The sequence below is a fragment of the Eutrigla gurnardus genome (assembly GCF_963514095.1).
Source record: "Eutrigla gurnardus genome assembly, chromosome: 3".
NCBI lineage: Eukaryota > Metazoa > Chordata > Actinopteri > Perciformes > Triglidae > Eutrigla > Eutrigla gurnardus.
This window is the reverse complement of record NC_139917.1, coordinates 23,832,152-23,850,373: the sequence shown is the minus strand read 5'-3', so window position 1 is coordinate 23,850,373 and position 18,222 is coordinate 23,832,152. Positions and strand designations below refer to the sequence as shown.

Genomic DNA, 18,222 nt, shown 5'->3' with positions numbered 1-18,222 from the left:
TCTTCATTCCAGCACATTTAAGCAAATATTTGTCATCCAATCAGCAGTGAGCTTTTATATCTCAGGTGCAGTTTAACATCCTGCATACTTGAGTAAGATTAAAAGCTGCGACTAAATCAGGGAATTCTGGAAGAGACACGACTGCTGGCGACCGAGGTACGACAAATTGGACAGTTTGAGGATGGTAAACCACAAGAAATATGGCGATACAAACTATACATGAATCCAGCTTAGCTTATTTCTCAATCATTTTTTTAAGAAATTTCAGTCTTGCGTAAGCAGTGAGTGTTAATTCAGGAAAAGAGAAATGGCAGGATTCAGAAGCTGTAATCTATCTAATTTATCAACGTGTTGCTCATAGAAATACACACCAATCTACGTAGATGTGCCCCGTGCAAATGTGTTCTTGTGTCTGCTTGGGGATGGCTATGGCATTTTTGTGGATTTGTTCTCATTTTGCATCAGTGGTCTTGTGTTTTTCTTTTCCAGTCACCATGTCTTGATTTGTGTTTGTGTGTATCTGTCCTTCCATACATAATTAATCTTTGGGAACAATTGTAAATGTGCTAGGGCAGAATGCTGACCCAGGAATTATCCACTGTGAGCTGTCCACATGTGTTGCATGCAGTATTTGCCATGTCAATAAGACCTTAGACTGCTAAATCTGTTAAGCTGACATCTTTTATAGATTTTTTTGTTTGTAATGATTAAAATCTTTTTGAGCTTAATCCCTATGAGTATATCAAGCCCTGAAACCTCCCTGGTAGAACTAGTGTACTGTACCCTTTTTTATGGAATAAGTACAAACTTCTGTAAATACCGTTTGGGGAAGTAACACTTAGTGTTGTATATTAACAATGTTGTTTCTGGTTTAACCATGAAAAGCAATGGTGCCCATACTATCATCTTTTCCCATTAAACTCAACCTACTCTATGTGTCTCCAGTGTCGGCGCCAGAGTGGCCGTCCTTAGACCAGTACAGACGGCAGCACTATTCATGGCAGAAGTGTTGAACATGAATGAATCAAGCATACAGTAACACAGTCATAGACATCAGAGCGGTCATCAACCATTATTTTGATTATAGCATCCATACCGTAATAGGCGTTCACAATAAAGGATAAGCAGTCATTAAAATAAATAAATATGATGATTTAATATGGACTCCAAAAGAGTCATCGTTTTTTAACTTATCTCGTTTGCAAATCTAATTTGCCTCATCTTCACTGGGCTTGCTCTGGATATACACATGGTATGCCTGAAGGGTGCAAATTATTTTCTAAATATTAAATAATAGATTGGGAATGGGTAGCATGTTTTTGTACATGTTCACATGTGGTGGAACCACAGCATGTAGCATGTTATAGAAGCACCGTTTACTGCCAAGGACACCTGTAGTTCAGCACAATACAGCATACTGAAAAAACTGTTCAATGCGTCACTTTTCTCCCTTCGCCTGGCAGCACACTGCCAGGCGAGATTCATTACCTCCCTCTTAGTTGATTTTATACCGTTGCGTCATACAGGAAGATATTTCTTTATCCCTTTCCTTTGGTTCCTTTCCATATGTCCAGTCATATCATTCAATTCTACATTTCAGTCTTCATGCTATCTTAAAAGATTGTGCTTGCCAGCTGATATTATTATACGCTTAGTGAAAGCCAATTGTGTAATTGGATTAAGTTATAGAGACATGATGGGAAACTCACTCCCACGAGTCACTGCCTTCAGTCATACTAACACATACTATTTCACGTGGCCAGGTAGAGCTGATGTACACTCTCATTAAGTCGGTGAGATTCGTTTCAAGTTACTATCCTCCCTGTGCTTTTTGCCTTTAAGCATTGCCGGGTGTTCCTAATGGAACCAAAATCATTTAATGGTCTACCAAATATTCCAAGAGCACTCATTAGTTCTTAGCTTAACACAGCAGGTTATGTATATGACCCCAGTCTACATAGTAAAGCTTGTGATGTATGAGCAGTTGGGGCTAAACCTGAGAGATGACACAAATTGTGGCTGTATGGAAATAACCCCAGTGTGGTCTTGCATAGAAATCTCAGCAGTGCTGCTAATACACACGATAAATGGGCTTGCCCAGGGCCAATTACTAGCTGGCAGAAAAGGGCAAGGCTGCCTTTCCTAGACACTGAATTTATTTAGTTTTGCATTAGGCCACATTTGGATGCACTAGGCAAACATTACTGTGGCCCACTTCATTTCTTTCCCAAACTACTTTGGTTTCCACCTTCTTCCCCGAGGGACCCATTTGATTACTCTGTGTGCTCTATTCTTTTCCTTTTTCATCTGCAATAGGCATTGACGGATTCAGACCTTTTTTTTTTTTTTTTTACTGTTAAAGGCATGACATGCACAACTTAGCATTATGGCACCATTATCATTTTACCAAACAGTGCTAGACGAAGGCCTTGTAGCTATACGAGAGAACAGTTGGGATCCTATACTGCTTTCTTATATGGTCACATGTGCACCTATAGCAGGGGAATACGTTGTGTACTATGATTAAAATTACACATAGGATTTAGATTATATGAGATTATATCATGTCACATAATCTCAAATAAATCCTGTAATTTGTTTACTTAAAGCATATTAGCAAGTGTACTGCAATAGAGATGTCCTAAAATATGTGTAATAACCTGACTTATATCAGTTATTTGTAGTTTGTTGTTGAGCCTTAAATCATTGGATTAATGGCATCTATTGATAAATTGTATCCATTTCAGGTGAAGGAAATGGGAATTTGATTTATTTAAATGTTATGTGCAGTTATACTATTTCTCACCTAAATATGTGCTGCTCAGACAGGAGGAGTAATCTCGCGAGAAGTGGAGTTTTTGTTTTGGGCGCGTGGGAGAGAGAGGCGGGAGAGAGGAAAGAGTGACGGAGGAGAAATAGCAGGAGTGGAACATGTAGCCTATAATAGTTTAACTGACCATGACGTTCTGTTGTCTGCTTTTAGTTTTCGGAACTTCGCCTTTTGCGTAGCACGTTGTATGAGTGTACGAGTGGAACGTTTGACGGCCTACGACTGTTTATTTGCCCGGAAACGCTAAACCAGTTCAACAAGCTAGGACCGTTAGCTTAGCTGTCAGCACCAGAGCAGAGACCGGAGTTGCCTGAACACGCCTGGACACGCCTGCTCGGACATAGGTGTTTCATTGCTGTTTCTTTTCTTCATGAGCCCGCCATTGCGCGCCAGCACACGTAAGGCCAGCTTGAGTCAAGGACGTTATTTGCACTCAGGTTTAGACAGGAGTTGCCCGGGTCTTTTTTTATTTTTTTTTTTACTGTCATATTGTGTTTATTGAATTTTGTGTGCCATTTCAGGGTTGGTGGAATACAAAGCCTAAAACTGAGATATTGTGTAGTGGTGTTGTATCATTGCATTCAGTGGATTAATGCCTGTGTCAAAACATTATATTGTGTTTGGGGGGAAAAAAAACTAAAAACCAAATTATTACCAAGACCTCTTTAATTATATAAGTGGGAATCATAATTTATCCTAGACACAATTATATACTTTCACCATTTTATTACATATTGGAATTTTAAGAGTATAGTAGTATTTGATTCAGGTATAACAGGTCCCTCACAAAACAAGCATTTGGTGAAAGGGTCACATGTTTGCCCAAACTCCCTTCATGCCCCTTTTTTTACTTAGTCCTTTTCCCAAATTATGTTATGTATTTATTTAATTAGTCTTTTTCCAACTGGCCAGTAAAATTATCTGCATAATACATTGTAGAAAATCTGACAAATTTGACTCAGGGTTCATAATCTTTGACTGTGTATGTGTGTTGGGTGGTCTTATTATCTTGCAAACAAACTCATTACTTTGCAGTGTTGTAGGCTTGCATCATGTTGCAGCATTTTTTCACTGTTTTCTTGATGGGCCGAGCATGAACTTGATGGCTGTCGGCACTGAACATGTTCCAAAAGTCCGGCTATTTGTCATGTGTTGTGTCTTTGTAAAAGTGGCAGTGATGAAAAACTTAAATGCCTCAGTAACCACACTGAAAAGCTCTGGAGACTGATGACCTCAAAATGTAACATTATTCAGCCTGAAAAGACAAACATTGTCTCTGTCTTTCCTCCAAGCAACCTTTCGTCCCTCCCAGGGACGTTTGTTAAATCTGATCTCCACACTTCATCCAATCACCATAAACTCTGGTGTCCATTTATGCCTGTCCTTCAAAATTGTTCTCTCTACTCAGCTTGCAGTATTAGAACATTTTGACTCATCTGTCTTTAAAATGTATAGCCAGTCATTGAAATACAACACAGTATATGACGGGGGTGGACAACTTCTCAGGTCCTCGTATTGTGCATGCTTTTTCAGTGTCACATATGACACTGAAAAAGTCAAATATCACAGTCATTGTTACTACTATTACCTTCTCTGCTTTTGTTACTACAATACTGCTTTTATTACTACTATTATATACGACAAGCCAACATGTCTGCTGTGACAACCTTTCTGACAGTTTCCACTGCATTTCTCCAGGACATTCAGCGAGACATATGCATGCAGACACGGTGAGATATCATACAAACAGCACACTTAATTCCGTATGAAGGTAGAAATTGAATCATCCTCAGTTTCTGCTGTGAGGTTACTGCAGACATAATTAGAAGCTATTTCTAAGTCACCGTTGCAGAATGAAACGTCAACGAGCTTTCACTTTACTGAGTTGATCCCTGTGGAAAGCTACATGACACATACACTTGCCTTAGCTCTGAGTATTCCACTGCCCAGCCCCTGCGTTAATGAATAAATGAGCATTTGAGGTGCGTATGAATCATGCACACCCATAACTTGGGATGTTCTCATTCTCTGCTCCAGGAGACTTGCAAAAGGCATGATGTAGACATCGAATTTCAGAGAGAGTGTATAGAGAAATCTATACGCTTGACCACTAATCTCTAAACTAACATATCTGAAGATGGTAGAGACTGCGACAGAGAGCACCCGAAGTTTGCAGTTTGCCCAAATTCCCTCTTACTTCTGTGACATTGTCTGTTCTAATTACTGTATATCTGCCACAGAACTGCAGCCAGAGAATTTCTGGTACTGTGCGGAATCAAATTAACCCCCTGAACTTTCTTAAAGGGCATCTATTATAGCCATTTTTATTTCAAACATGATTTACTAACTCATAAATCGCACAATTGGAAAAGATGATCACATGGTAATCAGGTTACACATCTAAGCTAGTATAATGGACACAGAACCCTGAAGTAATTGAAAACAGTACATGATCGAGCAGCTTATCTTCATGTCTGTGACCACAGACATATTTTACAATGCTGCCCCAAATCACATTGTCTGTTGCCAGCTTTTGCCAGCAGGTCTACTGTGTAATGGGCTGCCGATTTATGGATGTCATTAGCCCAAATTATCGCTCTGCCTGATTGAAATCTGGCTAAAGAATATAACATCATTTTAAAAGTACCAGGTGCCACGTAAACATCATTTCAAAATGTTATTACCACCATGCACAGTGCCAAACAAATAAAATTGTGTTTTCATTGACACCACATTGAAGTCATATATTCCAGGCTCCAAATGAACCGCAATAGGACTTCACAATGATATCTCCCCACCCTCAGCCAGTCAAATAACTTTAACTTTGTCTTATATCAGCCCTGCTATTCCTGGATCCGTCCTGAGCGAGGACACACGTCATCAACCTTTTTTTCATTCACGTCTAGAAGCCTTTAAGTAATGTGGCCTAGACAGGACACAACTTTTGCTCTTAGCAGCTTTGGAGAGTGAACAGCTTTTGATATCTTCCACAAACTGATCATATGACTCCACTGTGCAAGTTTGGTGGCTGACTGCAGCACAATCTGATTGGAGCATGTAATGAGCAGTTCTGTCCATGTGCTTCCACACTGGGCTCAATTGGACATATGTCATTATGTGCAGCCAAGGTGTCATCGGTATACAAACAGTGGAAACAATCCCAGGCTTTATTGAATTATTGACAGTCAGCTTTGATTGCTGCGCTTCTGTTGCCTGTCCTGTAGGCTGAGTTTAGTCTAGTCATTTTGGTTTGATGATAATGACACTTTCATTGTAGCTCAATATAACTGATATGGATAGTTTAAAAGCATTTTTTCACGTCCCGTTATTTTTGTTGAAGCCAAAACTAAACAGCCATTCTCGGTGCGTGTCCTGGTTCTCTCCACTTACTAATCAGATATTTCTCAACCTTAAGGCTTGCATGTTCTTGTGAGTACTATGTGATTGCTGATTATCTAACAGCTTTAAGCTTTTAATGAGGATTTCTGTTCCTCATGATTTTGTGACTTCCTTCGGGCAGAGTGCTTGTCTGGAATGGTTCTTTTATTATTGTGACTCTTACAGCATCGATAGCGCGAACAACACATTGTGTTTGCACTCGATGACGTACTGTATGTCCACTCATGTCATCCTCTTGACTGACTGTCTGCTCTGGGGAGAAATCAATAGTCGTGGTGTCCAATACAGACATACTTCTTGACTGCTTTACACGGAACCTGTCTTATTGCATTTCTTCAACAAAACATGATCTTGCAAAATGCTGACTGTAGCAATACAATTAGATAAAGGGGTCATTTCGCAGGATTAAGTCACACATCACTCTATTGATTCTGTGCAGTGTAGCCTATCCAAAAGAGCTGAGATCAAAGAAATTGTTGCCTGGGGCACATTTCAGTGGCATTTTTCACACAATGAGAAGGGCAGCTTGGTAGACTGTACTTTATGACACTCCTACTTAAGCGGAGGGATACGTATACTTTCAGTTAGTCCTGTCTAGCTATCAGCTATTTTCATTGCACCCCAAAACATTCATTAATCAACCTATTATTCGGTAAAAATGTAGGACATACACTTTGTAATAAATCTTAATTGGTACAGTAAAAATGTAATAGTAAGCCAGTTTTAAGAATAAAAACAGGACTATGTGTCATTGTGGATTAAATAATTTTTCGAAAATATACTCCCAAAAGAATTTGATCAGGAGAATTTTATTTTATTTTTTTTGGATGATATTGCTGGGAATAAGCTCAACACAGCTCTATGTATGTGTATGTTTTGGTGCATCGTTTCTTTTTTGCTGTTACTGTCAGTGGCTGATCTCTGCAATGCTTATGTGCCATAACCTCCAAAGCCAGGATGACACTGTCACTGTTGGAAAATGCACAAAAGCTGCCCCTACGTATTACATGCTGTTAATGTCACTCAAACAGCTGTAATGGCCTCTCCTCTTTTCTAGGTGACAACCCTGGTGAACACCAGCAACAAAGGGCCATCCAGTAAGAAGAAGGGACGCTCCAAGAAGGCCCATGTCCTGGCAGTGTCTGTTGAGCAGGCTACCCAGAACTTTTTGGAAAAGGGTGAGCAGATTGCCAAAGACAGCCATGACCTCAAGGAGGAGCTCATTGCTGCTGTGGAGGATGTCCGTAAGCAAGGTGAGCTTGTGAAATGTTTTCGACACAACTTTACATTTCACAGATATCATTGAGTTAAACCCAACTCAGCATCACATCCATCCGAAATGATTAGCACAGCTGGCAACCTTTTCTGTTAAAAGACTGCGATGCTGGTGTTTTTGGCATTAAAGGGCTTCACGGGGAGAATAATTGCCGTACAAATTGTAGTGTTTGGAGAATGTGCTCTGAATGCCAGAACAAGTCAAATGTTTAAAGTCGTGTGTACTTTAGACAGTAGTAGAGTTAAGAGTGGCAAGGCATATCCATTAAATATAACAGATTAGTACCCATTAGTTTTGGGCTTTACTTGGTGCCTGCAGTTTCATGAATGTAATGAGCCTAATTCTGGAGTTGTTTACCCTGAAGTCATGCATCGTTACAGCTTCGACTGTCTGTGATGGTGTGGAGCCTCGCTGATATTTAAGACATTATAGCGGCCCGTTTTCATTAGCGACGACTCTTCCCTTCAACAAATCACGCTTGGTCGTTCACGGATCCCTCGCTCAGATGGGTCAGTGTCACAGTTTGCAAAGTTTCTCTTCTGTAATGAGAGCGAGTCAGTGAGCCTTTTATGTGAATCAGATGTTTGTCCCCCAGAATGGAATTGGATTCCTTGTTCAATAACTACATCAGCAAAAAAGGGCAAATGGAGCTCAGCAAACAGTACGTAGTGTTGTGGCAGTATTCCTCACCCCCGCACTGTCAGCTCCACTTGGCCGCCGGTTCTGTTCAACACTGACTTGAATATGTTGGCACTCGGCTCTTTTGAGGCGTGAAATGGACTGTTGCCACACAGGTCATCACCGCCGCTGACATCAAAAAAGGACAAGATCAATCTTCCCACCTGCTTGGCACGTGAGCAAGAAACCAAATGAAAACTGGGTTGAAAAAAAAAAAAAGTTTTATGGAAGATATCTTTATGCATAGTTTTACACTGATGTTGCACATTTGTGTTTGTGTATTTTTGATCATGAATAGTTCACACTGCACATCAGGCTCTGCAATAAATCAACTCTCTCACAAGATGAGAGAGTTAATACTCCACATCTCTTAAGCTTTCACTGCCATTATGAAAAGATGGGCATGCACAGAGAAATCTCCAGCACAACAGTGGGCTGCTGATGGGACACAGTCTTCATTCTTTCTCTTTTTGTACACGTTTTGGCAAGGATGGATAGGATTAAATGTCAGAGAACACATTTTTATGATAATAACATTGGAACTATGGAGCCAGAAATATGCTATGCTGCATGCATTCAACAGACTTTAAATAGTATCTTTAGACATTAAGCAGCAGCTAGAGGTGTCCCCAAATGGCATCATGGGCCTAGTTGGACTCAATGTGTCATCACCTCATCAGACCCGTGTCATCGTGACCTCATCATCCCAAACCCCTTCATCTCGACATAATTAAATTATAGATGCTGATTTCCGACCACAGAGGGTGGTCAGTAATCAGGCCCTCTGTACTGTCACTCTTCACTAGCTCATCACTGAGCCAGACAGACTTATGGCACTCTCAGCAACAGTCTGTGTTTGAGTGCCTGCCTTGTGTATGGATGTGAGGATGTTTCTGATGCACTTTTCCCTGATGAGGATTTTTGTGTCTGCTGTTTTTGTGATGCACCTAACAGCGAAAATTATTTCTTTTGCTCAACGCTTTTAATTCATGCTAAGAGAGCTGGCACCTCTCACCCTGATGAAGGCACGCTAGCCAAAAACGTTTGAATAAAGCAAATATTCCAGAGAAGAGCATGTTTCAAATTTTGAGAGCCGCCAGTGCCACTTTGCTTCTCACCCAGCTTCCTGCTGGCTGCCTTTTACATCATTATGTAGAAAATCACCTAATTTCTCACTGATGGGTGGTAAATAAAAATTTTAAAATAATTGTTGGGGCTGCAAAAATAAACCCAAATTAATACAATAGCTCAACGTGCAGTTTGTCTGAATGGTTAGAGCTGTGAGGGATGAATGTTGATCAGAGACATGGAGAAAATGAGTCATAACTCTTTGCAGCACAGAGACACCGGTCATGATGATTCTGTAAGGCTTCTAGTTCCAAGCTCATTGATTTATTTGCTTGTGTGGGTTCGAGTCAATTGGGGGCGTGTCAAAATCGTATCTATTGCCTAACAAACATTGTTTCATGAGCCCTTAACTGGATGAAGGAAGTTAGTAGTGGGCTTTAAATGGCTTATTTACAGTGCACACACAGATTCAAGGAAAACTCTTTCATCTCATTGGATTTGTATTCACTTTAAGCTCACTTTATCGTCAACTGGTGTTAAAAAATGAACACATGAAGAATGGGTGTATACCCTATCCACATATACATATTCTCACAAATAGATAAGTATACAGTATATTGTCTTCTCTAAGGTGAGATACAACTATGTCACTATCCTCCACTCACATTTATCTCCCCATCCCTTTTGCAGGAGAGACGATGCGCATTGCTTCGTCAGAGTTTGCCGACGACCCGTGTTCCTCCGTGAAACGTGGCACCATGGTGAGGGCCGCCCGGGCCCTGCTCTCTGCTGTCACCCGCCTGCTCATCCTTGCTGACATGGCCGATGTCATGAGGCTGCTGGCCCACCTTAAAATTGTAAGTGGGACCACCATCTTATTTTAAAACAAATATGATGTTCTTCTGTTGAAGAACAAAGTGTACTTCTCAAACTGTGCTTCAACTATACGTTTGCTGGTAGATACATGACCCTGTGACCTCATAAAGTTTTGAAGCCATGGAGGTTGTGCTTATGTGTTATGTTGTGTAACAGTTGTAGTCAGAATACGTATATGTCTATATAGCATACCTTGACCGAGACTTGCATGCACAGTGTTTCAGTTCACTAGTGTGGTCAGATGTTAACGGAAAGACTCCATTGCGTTGTGTAGTCCACATAAGCAATATATGCTTTTTTCACGACCTCTGCAAACATTAGCATATAGATGAGGCGTGTGGGAGTATTCTGTGTGCATGAATCCGATTGTACTGTACCAATACCATACCATAGCGCCCTGGTGTGATTAACTACTCATATCCTTCTTTCTTACTGTCCGTGGTCATTTGTAAAAGGACAATTTCTTGGTCCTTTTATTGTGAAAATGGCTTGGGGTTTGAAAAAGAAGTTAATGCCGGGTGCTGGAAGGAATGATATGCACTTGGTGTAATCTGAAACAAACTCGGGCCTGTGTGCACCTCCATCCGCTCACTGTCTCTCTTTCTTATAAACACACACACTCAGAGTCCTTTTTTCTGCGGAGCTTCATTCTCGAAGGCCACAGCGGAGCTTAACTCTAGCCAGTATAAGCCCTGGCGTCAAAAGCCACTTAAAAGTTATCTCGCTCTCTTCTCTCTTTTCCATTACATCTTGTGCATCACTTTCATTAGGCATAGAAAGAAGTTTAGAACGGAATGTACCCGCAAAAGGGATGGAGATTCCTGGAGTGAGACCCATTAAAACTGCACAACTAAAGGGCCTTTTTAAATCCGGTTACAATGACACAATGCTCCATTATTGTTTGACTGTATGCTGTAACATTAAGGGTTTGAGGTTTATCACTGAATTCAACTATATAAAGTAGATAAACGTATGCTAGTTTTCAGGTGCATCTTACTGAGTTTTGTGTGTGTGTGTGTGTGTGTGTGTGTGTGTTCGTGTTACAGGTGGAGGAGGCCCTGGAGGGAGTAAAGAATGCGACCAATGAGCAGGACCTGGCCAATCGCTTCAAGGAGTTTGGGAAGGAGATGGTGAAGCTTAACTATGTGGCAGCTCGGAGGCAGCAGGTAACTGGAAGCGCCTTGTCTCCTGCTCAAGTCATTCTCAGAATAAGCAAACCGCTCCTGACTTGTGTGTCACATTCAGGTACAGGGAGTTTCCCAAAGGAGAAGTCTCTTACCAGTGTCTACACTCTGGCTTTCTCTTGGCAAATTCTTAACGTCATGTGTAGGTTGTAAGTACAGAGCAGAATACTAGTGAACAACTGTAAGTAAGTAACGTAGGCTAGAATCTCCTCTTACTCCGCAGCCTCTGAAATTACCTCATCATACGACTTTAAAACAGCTAAACATCAGCATCAGAGCTTATTTTACCCATGAGGATAATAACACATGGAAGTGTTAGAATATTTAACGTCACCCCCAGTGTGACAACAAAAAAGGAGCTTTTTGAAGATGTGTCATGTTGGCAAGAGTCCACACTGCTGAACTGTTCCAGAGCAACACACTGAGCTGAATTCTATCCGGCTCCAGGGTTACTGATCTGCTGACGCTGCCCTAACTTTGTGTGGCTGGAACAATACCAATCCATCAGATGGGACATGGACTTATGTTTTGACAGGAAATGTTGTGAAATGGGAACAGTCTTTGCTCTGTTTGAATCTGCTGTGAATCGTTGAATCCATCAAAAGTCCTTGTCTTTTTCTGTTATATTTCTTTATTCTTTAATATGCACTCGCTTTTCTGTTAGGGCTGACTATAAGTGGTTATTAGTGCTCATTTTAGAACCTGTGTCACCTTCTCAGGAGCTGAAAGACCCCCAGTGTCGAGATGAGATGGCAGCTGCACGTGGGGCCCTGAAGAAAAACGCCACCATGCTGTACACGGCCTCACAGGCCTTCCTGCGCCACCCAGATGTAGCGGCCACACGTGCCAACCGAGACTACGTGTTCAAGCAGGTTCAGGAGGCTATAGGAGGCATTTCCAGTGCTGCTCAGGCCACCTCACCCACTGATGAGAAGCACGGCCATGCTGGGATCGGAGAGCTGGCTGCTGCCCTCAATGAATTTGATGTAAGTCAACAAGCGTTCTATCCTTCTTTCAAATACCACACTAAGCACGTGTACATTGCGAATCTGGTATATTTAAAACATTAATGACCATGAATGAGGCAATTCACCAATGAAGTGCATCAACTGTGCTGCATAAGTAAATTATAGCACCTTGTACTTAACATAAGACAACAGGGATAAGATGCAGCTTTGTTGCATCAATTGTACATTTTCTCCATAGACATAAGTCACTGCTGCCATCTAGTGGCTATGTATTGATGGTTAACTATTGGTTTGCTCTACAACTGATGATGTCTCTACAACTGAGGACATTAAAGTGGTTTTAGATGTTGGCTCAGGATGTGGAGCCCTGCCAATTTTCTTTGCAAACTTCCTCATTGAAATGTGTTGTCTAAGAACCAGTTTCAGGGTGAAAATAGTTTGGTTTATGTATCAATTTTTCTCAGCCTTTGTTGATAATCTGACCCAGATTGTATGTGCATATACATGTAGACATTCAGACAATTAGTAGACACAGTAATCTTAAATGAAGAAACAGCTTCCTCTTCCTGTTTTATATCAGACATACACAGTAAAGATAGATCAACTTCAACTTTTTATTTGTCAATTTCTTCCATGTACCACACACAAGGAAATTGAAACCATGTTTCTCCCCGTCCCACGGTGAGATAAAGTGCACAGGCACATCAGAGAAGACAATATAATAACACTCGGGTAACACAATATAGATTTAGAGATCTAATACATATTTTAGCATTTCCATTCTAACTTCTCTAGCTATAAACTAGGGCTTCTTGTATCCTTAGATATACATTTAGTATTGTGAACTGTCCCCACTGGTGCAGCCGTGGCAGCAGAGGCAGTCTTGGCTCTTGTCAGACTTTTCCCACAAAATCATATGATTGGCTGCACACCGCAACTGCCTCTTTTCTTCCAACAGAATCAATAGTTATGCATTTCTCTAAATCATCTATTCTGCATCTGTCAACAGAATCAGATTGGCTATTTGTTACAAACCCAGCTTTTGTTGTTAAATATTGAGAAATATCGCATAATGCTGCTGCTTATTTGAACACGACTGTATCTAATTCAGTTCTGACAGCAATACACTTGAATGTTCTGCAGTTTTGCTTTATAGTCCTACTATTACTTCGATATTATTGATCTGCCACAGAGTCTTCAGGAGATACTCAAGAACATATACAATATTTACAGGAAATTCACAGGAATGTTCACTTATTAATGGCCATAACTGTGCACACAGTTTGCTTTTTTGGATTCAAAACTATTTAGATTTTTTTGAGATGACAACTGCATTTGATAAATAAATGCAAACGCTTAAAGGCAGAAGACTTTCTGCAAAAAAAGTGTATATTCTAAATAAATGATCCCTTTCAAGCATCACTTATGACCCACTAGAAGTGTGATGTGTCTGTTGGACATTGGCAGGCATTAAGCCCTGGATCGTAAGCATGCATCCAAAAGGAAGCTATGGAAATGCAAACAAACTTTTTTTTAATTGGGCAAGGAAAAATAAAGCATTTGCAAATATTAAAAGTACGTATACATATACTATAGTTAGAATTGTTATAGGCACATTTATATATATTTTCTTAACAACATTTAAATCATTATCAAAGTAGCATACTACTACTTCCTAGAGCTTTTTTTATTATTTGGGCATATGTGTCTTTCCCCTTTCTTACTTTGTTTAGTATGCACTAAAAACTACAACAGTCATTATATGTCATAGAAACATAGACAGTCTATGAAATATATGCTGTAATTTTGTTGTTGCTGTTTTTTTCCCACATGGTTGCTAGTTTACAGTGTGTGACTGACCCCTTGTGGTAATGTTTGGGAATTGCAATTAGCCCCAACTTTTGACTCAATGCTGCTGCTTGGAGGAGCTTTCAGACCAGTAGGGTGAAATATAGACTCTGCCCTGATGAACCATGATGAACTAAACGCTATCCAGTGCTAAGGGCTTAGATGTTTGGAGAATAACTAAATTTTAGTTTCTTTTGAAGCTTTTATCCTGTTATTCGGCACCAGGCTGTGGCCTGCAGTAATCACACCGAATCAAAACAGTACGGCTTTTTAGAAAAGCAAAGGAACAGCATAATTTGATTCTATTCGCCAGACAGGCAGCAGTTAAATGAGACAAATTGCCCTTTGCTTAGCCCTCCGTGCTTCCCTGGAGCCGGCGCATGTTTAATTCCTAACTTACCACCAAGACACAGACTATGGTCAGATCCTCTCAGAATACTAATGACCTTATACACTAAGCTTTGACACTTGGCACTTGCAGAACGGAAGTGGTTATGTCTGGTGGTGGAGCACATGCCCATATACATGGTGCATATGATGTGGGTTGCATATGTTATTGTAATATAAATAATACAATGCTGTTTTCCAGATATACAGCTCTCACTTTCTCAATTTCTTTTTTCTTTTCATCCACCCCAACCTACATGCTTTGTTTTCAGTATTGGAGTTAAATTATAGCATTCATCTGTTTGGTGTCTGATGTCTGCTTTGATCTATTGATCTGTTGCAGAAAAAAAACGTTTTTTTGGTTTATATTTTGCATGATAATTCCCATTTAATTCATGGCCGACGGTGAGTGGATATGGATGATATGGTTATCATTTTGACTATTGGTTTGGCTCTATTCTGTCTCTCGAGTCTCTGACAGCCTCTTTCACGGAGGGCATTCAGTTGCATACAAATGCAGATGCGTGTCGAAGCAATCACAATCATTTATATCCATCACACGCTTAAGGAGGATATAATTATCCTGATTCAACTGTAAACAACTATGCCTTTTGGGTCAACTGAAGAAAAGAATAGCCAAGAATGTGAAATCATCTGTAAAAACAGTCTAACGACAGACAGATCATTGGGAATATACATTGCCTTATGTGGATTCTTTAGCATCTTTAATTAGGGGGAACCATCCTGAGCACTCCGTATGCTTTCATTTAGTTTTTGAAGGATGATTTGCAGCTCATATGTCACTAAAATGAAAATGGCAGAGATGTTGAGTGCATTGCCTCGGCTGCTCCTGAACATGTACAGTCCGTGGCAGAAAAGGTTAGACAAGATTTTTAAATGCAGGGCACAGACACGAGACTGAAAGGGCAGCTTATGAATAAGGCAAGAGAGAGGGGATGACCTCACCTGAACGGATTTTTACTGACACCCAGAATTAGTTTGGAATAAGTCAACTTTGGACACAGAGGCACAAGATTTATTAAGAGAAAAAAGGAGGAGGTCAACATCAGTTCAAATTCACTCAGTTTCTTCCACCTTTTACCTTTAAGAGTTCCTCGACAAATATTTTGCAAAGGTTTCTGAATGCTGTGTACGTGTTAAATCCTGAAATGTAATGATATATAACATTTTATTATATTTAAATTTCCCCAATAATTTTAAGCATGTTAAATTGTCACTAATATTGGACTTTGCAGTAATATCGAACACGAGTTAGCTGTGGAGATAAACACCTGATTCATGTTTTTTTCTGTCTTAAAATAAGGCAAACAGCCCATTCAACTCAGCATTGATTCGTGTATTAACGTCCAAAATGGATTTGCAAGACCGACCTACCTCCCTAGTGTATTTGACACCCATCGTGAAAATAACTCCTAGTCTTCCAGTAAGTCACTTAATGTTGATGAGGTTGACATTTGGTGCTTGAACACTTAGTAATAAAATAGCGACGGTTCCCTCTTTCTATACCAGTGTACTTCTCTTTATTATTAAGTTGACTCAAAGGCCAGTGCGTATTAGTTAGCATGTCATCCAAATCCATTGTTTTTTCACCAAGCACCAGCATAGACTGATCCCGACGTTCCAACAACACTTAGCAGGTAGAGATTTACCACGGTGGTCTTGCGGTATGGTTTGGTATTGAGGTCACGGTCGAGCTTTGGTAAAGGCGGTGAGGAGTTTGAGGATGGCCACCTTTTTAAATTGGCTTTGCAGGAAAAGCCCTCTCATGTTGGAATGGAAGTCTTTATTTGGGCTCAGTGGGAGGACAGATGGAGTCAGGGCCCTACGGGTATGTGGGTACACAGTGTAGCACAAACAGGCACAGATTTTTTAGGTCACAGAACACACAGTGTATCATTTCCATTGGAGTTAAAGAGCACAGCGCTACTCTAGAGGAGTGGAGTTATGACTTCATCGTAGTTGTTTCTACCACATGTACGACCTGTTTCTGAGGTGGACTCGTCACTTCTGTGAGCGTTTACTTAGGCAGAAGACAGACGGACTGTCACTCTTTGCCTGTTGCCTTGTAACTGCTGTGCACATTTTAATATGCAAAATATCTCTCTTTGTCGCCCTGTTATTTCCCTGCTTTGAGCCTCCTTATCTTTGTAGTCAAACGAAGCACCCGACGCAGCCTTTAGAAATTGTAACTCTGTTGGTCTCTCCCACTCTGTCACACTTATTTGAAGTGTCACGCACAAATGCATCAGCTTGCGAGCAGCACCGAAGTAAGTACTTCTTGTAGACCTTTTTCTTTTTCATGAAAAAATACAAGATACACTATGACTCGGGTAATATTAACTGAGCCAGGAAAACCCTGCCAGTATACGTATAAGTTAAGAAGGATCTTCGTTTCATTCCGCTGCTGCTGCTTATGTTTAGATTGAGCCAAAAAGAGTGGAGAGGATATGGTGATGGTGTCTTTTAACATAATTGTGATCAAAATGATTACCCTGTCCTCAGTGCTCCGTCTTCTCTCTCAACCAGCAAATTACATTTTCCTCTTTCTGAGGGCATATATATATACCGGTATATATATATATATATGAATGCTATGTTGTATTGTATTATGTCAATTTTGGCTCAGTGCTGTCTTCTTTTGTGTGTCACATATGCTTTTGCTGTATTGAAGCAAACAGGTGGTCAAAGGTGTTGAAGTGCATCAGCCTCAGACTCAAAGCGCACAGTATCATCACACCGTGGCCAGCAGATGGCAGTGTTTAATTACTTTCAAGACGTGTCCATCCTCTCCTTCTCTTTATTCCCCACCCTCTCTCTAGCTTTTTTCCATTTTTATCCTTTTTTCCTGCAAGTCCTTAGATACAGAGAGATTTTTCAGTCTGGCTCATTCTCCGTTCGGGGGAAGAGCCTGCGTCACCTTTTATGGTTTTGTGCCATTAATGAGATGGACACTATCTTATGATGCTGCGATAGTCTGATCTATGAAGATCCTTGAATCAGGCTGTTTTTTCAAAGGGGATTCAGTAATAGAGTTCACCAGATGCAGCCGTACCAATTCGACCCCTCAGCCCACATCCGTTGGACGTGATGCTCTCCCCCTCTCTCTCCCTCTCTCTCTCTCTCTCTCTCTCTGTCTCTGTGTCTCTCTCTCTCTCTCTCTCCCTCTCCCCCACACATGCCTGCAAAGATAGGATGACACAGTTAGGAAGTGTGCCCGATACTTCCCCATCCTGGCCACGTTGTGTCATCACAACTCTTGTACACCTACAGCCATCTGACACAAAAACACAGTGAATGGGTCCTCAGTGTGAAGTGCATGTACTGTATGCATGCACACAACAACACAACTCATTCACACAGTGCAGACATGCACACACCGGGATGAGCATAGCTTTGAGCCTGCGGCAGGGATCCAAGTCGCACTGGATCATTTTTACCGCAGCTTTTTGTTTCCATCTGCTTGTCCTCTACCTCTTTCTTCTTTTCAGGAGGTTATTTACACAGCATCTCTCTCACTCCCCGTCACCTCTCTGTCTTATTCTCCCTCTCTCCCTTCCTCTCTTTGTTCTCATTGTGTGACGCGTCTCCAAATGCTTACCTGCATGCTCCGAGACCATTTGGTAGCCGCATTGTATTTCCATGCAAAGCTCTCCTCTGTTGCAGGGCATGTAGTCACATTGCACAAGC

General features: G+C 40.9%; 1 protein-coding gene across 1 annotated transcript in view; it reads left to right on the top strand.

The window, feature by feature from the left end:
- The window catches only part of ctnna2 (catenin (cadherin-associated protein), alpha 2), a 263,054-nt gene that overhangs the window by 35,584 nt on the left and 209,248 nt on the right, over window positions 1–18,222 (top strand). The window contains exons 3-6 of the mRNA XM_084005035.1: window positions 7,287–7,482; window positions 9,942–10,108; window positions 11,174–11,293; window positions 12,031–12,297. Of these exons, the coding sequence (XP_083861161.1) occupies window positions 7,287–7,482; window positions 9,942–10,108; window positions 11,174–11,293; window positions 12,031–12,297 (750 nt within the window). The remainder of the gene's footprint in view (window positions 1–7,286; window positions 7,483–9,941; window positions 10,109–11,173; window positions 11,294–12,030; window positions 12,298–18,222) is intronic.